The sequence below is a fragment of the Poecilia reticulata genome, chromosome 15 (genome assembly GCF_904066995.2).
Source record: "Poecilia reticulata chromosome 15, P_reticulata-male-v2, whole genome shotgun sequence".
Taxonomy (NCBI): Eukaryota; Metazoa; Chordata; class Actinopteri; order Cyprinodontiformes; family Poeciliidae; genus Poecilia; species Poecilia reticulata.
The window spans coordinates 14,685,511-14,695,433 of NC_088844.1; the positions used below are offsets into that span (position 1 = coordinate 14,685,511).

Sequence of the window (9,923 nt, forward strand, 5' to 3'; positions counted from 1 at the left end):
CCACAGGTAAGCTGTGTTTCTGAACGCACATTTCAAACATTTGTAAACAAGAATAAAATAAGGATATGAAAGAAAACCAAAAGGCCCATAATCATAATTTTTATTCTATTATATTATTAGTCAAAGCAAAAAATAACTTTGTAAAATTTAAAGGCTGTCAAATAATGTGCTGCTTATTATTCGTTTCTCATCAAGGTACACCCAGCCTCTCGGTGGCACACCAGAATGTGATTGGATATATTGGAGATAAAATAACCATAAACTGTAACTACAGAAACTCTGGAGGAGTAAGGTGGTGTAAGCTGGGCAGCACATGTGTGACAAAGGCAACTGTGTCTGGAAATATAGATGGAACAGCAGTAATCATCAACATGACCATCAGCAATGTAACTATGAGTGGACTGAAGCCAGAGAGCAGTGGTTGGTATTACTGTGACACAGGAGATTATCAGAGACCAGTTCACCTGACTGTGACTGTCAAACCCACTGGTAAGTGATTTATAGATTCTCCATGTACAGATGAGGAAATACTTGTTTGATCCTCTGCTGAACTTCTAAGTTTCTCAAAGTGACCAAACATTGGTCCGAATAGCCTCTAAGTTTTGAATTAAAAACAAAACCCAAGTTCCAGAAAACAAAATCACAAATTTTTTTCTTGCATGACTAAAAACTAATAAGTCCGTTACTATGCTTCTTGTAGCTGGTCCCCATGTTTGGACATATCACAAAAGGGATTTTGGTTCCCTTGTTAGAGAAACTCTCCAATTCCTTTAGGTTTCTTAGTCTTCTTTTGGTAACTCACATGATGAGCAACCTTCTCATATATTCCGCAGATCTGAGTTTGACTTTGGTATGACATGACCATTGGCTACTTCCTTTTTCCCTTGCATTTTGGGTCATCACAATATTGGAGGACCTCTTGTCATTGTCCCAGTCACCGTTCTTTCCTGACGGTCACTCATCAAAAGAAAAGCATCTTAAAGATGCTTTGTGTTCTTTGGGCCATTCTTATCCTCTGCTGAGGGTGTAGCTCACACATTTAAATGTGATGGCATGGTGAGTTATCTCTGTAACTCACACAAATACTATGATTTAAAAAAAAAAAAACTACTTCTCCATGAAACAACATACCTAATGAGGCATTTGGTGTAAAATATCTTGACTGGACGCTCCACATTTCTGTAGTTTAGAACTATTTTCAAGCAGAAAAGAGAAAGTGTTTCAGTGACCAGTTGCAGTTTGGGTGTTTCCCAAGGCAGTGGTTAAAGATGATTGCAGTACGTCGTTTACCCAACAAACTTTAAAAGGAAGTAAGGTGAAGCAATGCAAGTTGAGAAAATCTAAAGAGAGGGGGTCACTTTTCAAGAAGCATTGATGAAGCAAAAAAGATGGCTAAATTTATCATTTTAGATTACCAAATTCTTACTGAGGGCCAGCGTATAGGTTTTAATCGCCTTCCAGCATGACTGGAGCCAAAGTACACCGTCTTTTCATGACCTTATATAGCTGACACATCTCTACCCGAGCAGGACAAAAAGGTTCAACTTCACCTCTATATCATCATTACTGTTTCTGCTGAACATAAAATGATCTTATAAATGCTGACCTCTTTTCTCACTACTGTGCTCTCGAGATAGTGGTGTCAAATATTATTTTCCAAGTAGTATGTTGTGTACTAATCTGTTCTGGAAAATAAAATGTATTAAAATGCATCTCTTTATCAACAATGTTTGATCTTAACCACTGATCAATACCGAGGACAAAAACATTGTGACCGGCACATCTGTAAAAATCGCATATTTAAATAGTTTGAAGGGTAAACAGAGTTGGGGATGGATTACTGTATAATTCAACCAATTATATATTGTTTGTTTTAAATTATAGGTTTACAAGCAACAACAGAAGCGATTGAGGTCACAGGAAACCCTGCTGCTACACGACCCACTGATCCAGGACTTGGAGAAATCCCAAATCGGCGGTATTCTACAATATTTGTCAACAATAAGTAAAAGCTAAACGATTTCAGTATGCTGCCATTTTCTATACTTTATATTATAGATGCATACCGTAACTGTGGAAAAAGTATCATTTTGTAAAGTTGAATCTACTCTTCCTGTTTAAAATATGTGTTTTAGATACGTTGACCCAAAAGTCCACATCATCACTTTGGGTATGCTGAGCTTGGCTGTTCTGGTGGCCCTGCTCATGTGGTTTATACAAAGATGCAGTAAGTCTTGTTCTCTTTTTTCACTTTGCTGTGACGGTTTGGCACCGCGTTGTGTTTCAGTTATTCGTTGCTTTATCCAGTATTATTGAATGTTTTCACAGTAAATAAGTTACCACACTTTTTTTTTCCTACTTGGAGAACATCAAAGAGGATTCAACTGACCACAAATCAGTAAGTGATACTAAATATTATAACCTTTTAGATTAGGGAAAGGTATTTCTTTGATCATTTATTAAATTGCAGCCTCAAATTGTCTCCATAATTTCTGTTACATTCCGTTAATACCTCTGTTACTTCTTGGTTTTTTTTTTCCAGAATGAATGGAAAATAGTTTACACTGCTGTTGGTTTCAAAACAAAAAGCACACCACAGGTAAACCTGTCATAACAAAACTATATATTTGCTCTAGCCCATGTTTTAATCTGACCTGTGAGAATGCAACTGAACAAAACTAGTGTTTAATGTTCAATGTTGTTTTTTTTCCGACGTGGATTGGTCACTGTGATGTGACCCTTGGCAAAACTTGAAAAAAGTCAATTTCATCATATTGTCACATTATTTCACACAAACTGGGTGTCAGTCATTCCTTACCGTATGCACAAACTGTGAGATACACTGGAAAACTAAATATAATGATAAAAAAATAGATATTTATATTTGTTCCTCTAAACACTTCTTACATTTGGGGAACTTAAATCTCTTTTCCTAGCTAACCACCATGTTTACTTCTCTTTTAACAGAATGAAGCAAACGAGGAAGATGTTACATTCAGCACAGTAGTTTACCATAACCAAAATATTTAGCATGCTCTGCTTTGTTCTCTTTATTTCTTATAAGATGAAGAGTTCGTGAACTTTTATCTTTGTGCATGGGGAGATCTTCTGAATGCAAATTTATTTTTTACTCGTGTATCTTCCGTCAATGTTTTCATCATCAAACATGCTGTCAAAGACTTGCCTGAAGCCTAGATAAGCACAGGGAAATTATGTGAAATATGTGCATGATATTTTTTGTTGTTGCTGCGTTTTTCTATTCAAATATAACTTTGTTGTATTGTTTGTACAAAGTTCAGTGAATTGCATAAATTGTGATGGTGGAATTATTTAGAATTAATTTGGAATCAAATTATTAGACATTATAAAGCCCAATAAGTAAACCTAATGGGAAAAATGTAAACATTCAGTAGAAATATTTTTTATGAGTTGTTGCAGTTTTAGATTTTTTTTTTCTCTCCTTACAGTTGGAAGCATGTTTAATGCCTCATCAGTCTTTGGACTTATGAACAGAAGAACATACAATTCCTTGGGTTGTGTTAATTTAATCTTAGCAAAAAATAAATAAAAAGACGGATTAATGTATGACTGTATCATGTTCTTCTGAAGACTAAAAATGACTGTTTCGGAGCTGTGTATCTTGATGCAGGGACAACTGCAAGCACCAAAGTCTTTATTTTCCAGTTCTTAATTTTTTCTTTATTATTTATTGTGAAAATATTAGGGAAAAAAACAAAACATGGAAAACATTTTTGTTTTTGCTTAGTAGATTGCTCAATAGTAGCTGCTCTACTGTAAATGGCTGCATAAATCTAACTATTTTCATGGATAACTTTTTTTTTCTTTTTTTTGCAAAAATAAAAGACTAACTTATATAAAAATACATTATATTGAAACGCAAGATATCATGGCAACACCTCAGTTAGAATGATAAAAACTATTGCAAAGCATCCCAGCACTCTCGGGTGATTTTGTTAGGTCAGCCCCTGGAAATGTCTTTTACTGTTCTGTGTTTTATGTGTTTGTGGATGATGACTCTCGATGTGGTTTGCTGGAGACCCAAAGCTGCAGAAATAATTTTGTAACCTTTTCCAGACTGATAAAAATGAATGGCCTTGTTTCCCGTTTTCAATTTTTTTTAGATCAGCAAAATGTTGCTCAATGTTGCTCGTTTAGCTTATCCTCAAACAGTTGCTCGTTATTGTGTTATTTCAGAAGTCTGGTAGAAATAAGATCAGGGTGTACTTAGTGACATTTAATTCATCTTTAAGAAAAATGTGTTTGATCACAGTTATGTCACAAGGGGGAATATTTTTTTCACAAAGAACCATGTTGGATTGGTTAGCTTTTTTTCTTTCAAAAACTTACTTGAAATTTGAAAACTGCATTTTGCCTTTACTCTGGCTGTCTTTGTTTGATATTTAAATGTGTTTCATTACAAATGTGAGACAAAAAAATAAGCAGAACAAATCCAAATACTTTCAACAGCACCAGATGATCCAGAAATTGTGTAAAATGTATATTTTCTACTGTCTGTTATGTCACTATCTTATGTGTCTTTGTGTGTTGTATTGAGAAAAAATATGGCAATAAACCCTACAGACCTGTATGAATATGTGATCCATCACCCTGTAAGGAAAAACACCACCACTACAAATGGTCACCTCTGCACAATATAAATTCTCTGTCAGTGTTTCCACATTTTTCAAATTGGGATTTTAAAAAAAGCATAACAACCATTTGAGCCGCTGTTGTTTGCATACAATATTTAATTGATCTTTTTATTTACCTCTGACCTCTGACATTTAGAAAGCATTTATACAGACATTGCTCACCGGATATTTTCTCTGTTTCTGGTCCTTCTATGATGCTTGTGTAATAAAATCGCAACAGATGAACATTTTCTAGTCAGACCAAACCCTTCGGGTAAAAAAGCTAAACAAAAGTCACATTTGTTGCCAATTATGGTGCTGAATTTTAACTACAGTGACTCGTCTTTATTTCATCTGAATACCCTCATACATTTAGTTGCCACCATGTGGCTGGATGATTTTCTATTTGTGCAAACAAGGAAATGAACAGGTGCATGTAGTAAAGTGACCAGAGAGTGCACAGGCTTTTTCATCAAGTCTCTCTATCTTTGGTATTTTAATGTGCAACAACAGAAATACACTTTTTAAATTCGTCAATCATCAGCCTAACACATGTATTTATGTAATTAAACATTGACTTCTCCTTTGCAAAACTGCAGGTTTACAGGCAAACTGAATTAAACTTGTATTTTTGTAGCTTTGAGTTTTCACACATTGTCTTTGCTTTTATTCTTCTTCAGGCGGAAATCTACGTTTACATTTTTAGAACCCATTAGGATATTAGTCAGTAGATCTAAATTTGAACCGCCCATGTCTCAACACTTCACATGAGTTTAAAGCGCAATGTCAGATTTGTAACGGGAAAAGGCTTAAATAAAACTCTTTTGACACCTCAACTAAAATTCCAACTCTGTTGTAATTTTCTGTGCTTAAAAACAGAGGAAATGAAAATGTTAAAAACAGACACATTGTGTCACGCTGACAAACTAAACAAGAGCATACAATGGGGGTAGCTTAAATATCCATATTGAAGACGTGGTTGACATGTAATTTACATTTTAAACATCAAAACAGGGAAGTAGTGAGTCAGTGTTACTGAACCAGTTGCTGCAGCTGTTCGCACATCGATATGGCTGTTTTTCTGAGCTTTCTTCTTATTCTACCTCTCATAACAGGTCAGTGGCTTCAAATTACACTTTGTTTATAATTTGCAGACATTTTATTATCTTTGTAATCCAAAGCTGGTCGTATTGATGTCCGTTTTCCTTTTTGTGTTTTGGAGATATCTATGAATTCACATGTCAGTTGACAACTGCCCACAGATGACTACGTCTCCTTCACTGGAGCATGTTCCTGCTAATATTGAAATTGTTTAATTTCTGCGGAGCCTAAAAGCATTAACAGCACATTATCAGCGAAAACTGCAGCTTCAGTCTCAATGCTCTACCAAAATAGTTTTGTCTTCAGCAACTAGTTTTTTGTCATGTTTCATAAATATGAGGGATATAACATGCTAAACATATTTCACTGTATCTTTTTCTCCCCAGGAAGTGAAAGTGTGGAGACAATCAGCAAAGTCTCAGTGAAGGCAGGAGCTTCAGTCTCTATCCCCTGTTCTTATGACATAAAATACAAAAATTATGTGAAATATCTATGTAAAGGATATTCTTTTAATTACTGCTCATTTGCAGTTAGAACAGACTCATCACAGGAAATTGAAAAGTATTCAATCTCTGAGGACAAAACTCAAAATAACCTGAATATGACCATAAAACGGTTAACAGCTGACGACACTCATTTCTGGTGTGGTGTGGAGATCAATAACGGAGCTGATGACAGGCAGTACTTTCAGCTGTCAGTCACCACAGGTAAGCTGTGTTTCTGAACGCACATTTCAAACATTTGTAAACAAGAATAAAATAAGGATATGAAAGAAAACCAAAAGGCCCATAATCATAATTTTTATTCTATTATATTATTAGTCAAAGCAAAAAATAACTTTGTAAAATTTAAATGCTGTCAAATAATGTGCTGCTTATTATTCGTTTCTCATCAAGGTACACCCAGCCTCTCGCTGGCACACCAGAATGTGATTGGATATATTGGAGACAAAATAACCATAAACTGTAGCTACAGAAACTCTGGAGGAGTAAGGTGGTGTAAGCTGGGCAGCACATGTGTGACAAAGGCAACTGTGTCTGGAAATATAGATGGAACAGCAGTAACCATCAACATGACCATCAGCAATGTAATCAATGTAACCATGAGTGGACTGAAGCAAGAGAGCAGTGGTTGGTATTACTGTGTCAAAGGAGATTTTCAGATGCCAGTTCACCTGACTGTGACTGTCAAACCCACTGGTAAGTGATATACAGACTGCAATTAAATAGAGATGGGCAAATATATCAGCTAAATATTTTGTGTCTGCTAATTTTCAGCTCCCTATGTTCTCATGTTTCATCATACCAGTAACTGATGGCAGTCGTTAATCTTTACCTTGTGTGTGCTGGTTATGTCACACTATCGTAGCTCTAAAAATTACATAATTAATGTATAAAAAGGATACTGTTCACAAACTCTAGCAGCTGTTCCTTTAGCAGTTGATGTCAATTTAAATATTTTTTTTATCACACATTTTATTTATTGGAGAAGTCATAGGTGTAGCTTTCTTGATATATTCACACATACATCTGCACTTTTTCAGTGACTGACAGTAAACAGCTCACATCGCAATAGGCGTTAATTATTGTTGATAAAAGATGATTCATTGTTTCGCTACAATGAAAAAAATAGCATCTAAATTCACTATTTGCTGTTGATAATATAATTATTCTTATTGTTTTGCATTGATGATGTGGCAGAATTTCAGTCTAATATAGATTGCAGTAACATCCCAACACGGACCAGGGTTAATAAGTTTCCCGTTACTGATATAAAATATTCATGACATGATATTCTCGTTTGTACTGTAGTTGCAACAACTACAACAGTAGCTACAACAACTACTGTAGCTGCAACAACTACTGTCACAGAAGCAAGAGAAAAAGCAACAACAGTTCATAGAGGAGACAGGTCAGCACACCTTCAATGCTACACTTTTGAGCACAGTGATTATTAGTTGCTCGCTCAAAAACTGTCCTTTCAAAATCGTCTTAGTTTAAGATATTATCATTATCTACTGATCCGGAATTCGAATAATAATGTGTGTTTCAGACCTTTTTCTTCTCTGATGATCCTCGCCATCCCTCTGAGTGTGCTGATCTTCATTGTCATTGTTGCCTTATCAATCCTGCTTGTGCTTAAAGGAACCAGTAAGTCTGACCGGACATCTGCCGCCATTTGGTTTACAATGAATGAATTCAGATCGTTAAAGCGTGTAAAAAAGGAATAACTAACCCCAATTAAATGTTTCACAGAACGTGTCAAAATTAAGGATTCAACAGCCTCAAAAGTAAGTAGTATGTAAAATTAAATGACTTGGATAAGGTGTCCAGGTGTTAATGATTTATTATCTCTGTTTTTTTTTTTTGTTTTTTTTTTATCAAAGGCATTGATTTCTGTGGATAATTTGTCAGACAGAGAAGTGCTTTGTATTGTCTGCTTACACTAAAAACGTATGCACCTTTTGAGGTCTATAAAGTAAAGCTGATCTTGTCTAATGATATCTAAATTTGTCTATTTTCAGAATGAAGGGGATTTAACATATGCAGAAGTCTCTTTCAAGAAAAACAAGGCAGCTCAGGTAAGCTGGTACTAATAAGTATTTGAATCTTTACAGTTTGTTGTAATAAATTTTTCAATGCGGAAATAAACCAAAACTGTTATTTCTGTTTGAAACACAGGCTGCAAGTGATGCCGATGTGACCTACAGTTCTGTTGTTTCTGTCAAGAAACAGAGTGCGAGAAGGGTAATTATTCAGAGATGACGCGTGAACGCAACACTTGTTTTAAAAACCTGATCAGCTACATGATTCTTTATCATAGTGTATATGTGTACAATGTCAAATACTGTTAAACTCTCATTTGTATATCCACCTGAAAAATATGAGTCTGCAACATTTTTAAAAAAGAGCAAAATAACTTTTAACATGAAAAAAATGTCTTGTTTCTATTTTTGAGGTCCGACTAGTTTATGCTTCATGTATGTTTGAAAATACGTCTCACATTTTAGGATTTCCCTCTGACCATTATTTTCTACTTACAGAGCGAAGGAAAAGATGAGGATGTTACATACAGCACAATCATTCGTCACAAGCAAAATGTTTAAATCTATCAAGAAATGTTTATCTTTTTCTTGTGACTAAGTGCTAACCGATATTGTTTGTCTCCACAAGTGTGAAACAATGACTCATTGTCTTAGAAAAGCCCCTGACTGTGTGTTTTATTTTCTTTTCTTTCTTTTTTTCATTGAGTATACATGTTTATATGCTTATGCTCAGGTGGTGAAAAACTAACCACTTTCTCAGCAAGTTTAGCTTTTTATCATACGGGACACCTTTTGTTGCATCCAAGTATGATCTTGTTGAGGATATAATGGGTTTATAAGCAACACCTCAAAAAATGGCAAAAATATGAGGATATTTTCAATATTTGAATTTACTTTTACATAAGAAGTTAAATGTGTAAATACCATTGTTGTTATCTATAATCGGTTAGTGGGATGATTTGCATGAGCTGTTGCTAAGTTATGATCTATGTAAATCTGGAATGATCAAGACTGAATCTCTAATATTAACAAATAAAACTGTAGATTTGACCATAATGAAGTGCATTGCTGTTGCAACCTTTCCCCATGCCTAACTGAACTAAAGAGCTACCTTAATTTTTTATTTTTTTTTTAGTTTGTTTTGTTTTTCTGTTATTTTTGGACCACATTTGATTATTACTTCCCTAAAATTACAAATATATAAAAAAAAATAGTTGGATCATCTATAAAATCATGTAGCTCAACATTGTTTAGTTCTTAATCTGTCCGATTGGTTTGATTATTTTTTTTATTTTTTTTTGTAACAGAATAAAGTTAATGTGGAGAATTTGTGTGTGTTCTGTTATGTGTTACGATTAGGTTACAGAAGACAGGACTTTCCCAGGGCAGCATTCATGCAAGACCCACTGCTGGATTGAATTACAAAATGCTGTTTTTATTCAAGGTGCAATTCTGTATGTCTCACTGGGAAACTTTTCAGATAACCTTTTCAGATAACCTTAAATCATGTTAAAAGAGGAACTCTGCAAATAATAACACAACACATTGTGACAACACCCTGATACAAGCAACAACAAAAAAAATATTTCTGCAATCACTGGCTGATCAAATACGGTTTGTACTTG

At 34.7% G+C, this 9,923-nt stretch overlaps 1 protein-coding gene across 2 annotated transcripts; it reads left to right on the forward strand.

Moving 5' to 3' along the window:
* Positions 1-2,237: 2,237 nt before the first annotated feature.
* On the forward strand, positions 2,238-9,627 carry LOC103476810 (polymeric immunoglobulin receptor-like). Of its 2 annotated transcripts, XM_008429415.3 has the most exons (11): positions 2,238-2,398; positions 2,543-2,599; positions 2,968-5,767; positions 6,140-6,460; positions 6,650-6,952; positions 7,565-7,664; positions 7,806-7,903; positions 8,009-8,043; positions 8,278-8,334; positions 8,435-8,500; positions 8,797-9,627. In XM_008429415.3, exons 3-11 carry the CDS (start codon positions 5,722-5,724, stop codon positions 8,857-8,859), a joined length of 1,089 nt encoding a protein of 362 aa, XP_008427637.1. In that variant the 5' UTR covers positions 2,238-2,398; positions 2,543-2,599; positions 2,968-5,721; the 3' UTR covers positions 8,860-9,627. The 2 variants fall into 2 exon arrangements, with proteins under 2 accessions (XP_008427637.1, XP_008427636.1); XM_008429414.3 differs by having other exon boundaries at positions 2,968-6,460.
* Positions 9,628-9,923: the final 296 nt, after the last annotated feature.

Bases quoted from the DNA above. Each gene is read 5' to 3' on its own strand.
- LOC103476810 (XM_008429414.3), top strand. From the start codon at position 6,076: ATGTTTCATAAATATGAGGGATATAACATGCTAAACATATTTCACTGT. The intron at 6,461-6,649 runs GTAAGCTGTGTT...TTTCTCATCAAG, and splicing joins TCAGCTGTCAGTCACCACAG to GTACACCCAGCCTCTCGCTG. The intron at 7,665-7,805 runs GTCAGCACACCT...TGTGTGTTTCAG, and splicing joins ACAGTTCATAGAGGAGACAG to ACCTTTTTCTTCTCTGATGA.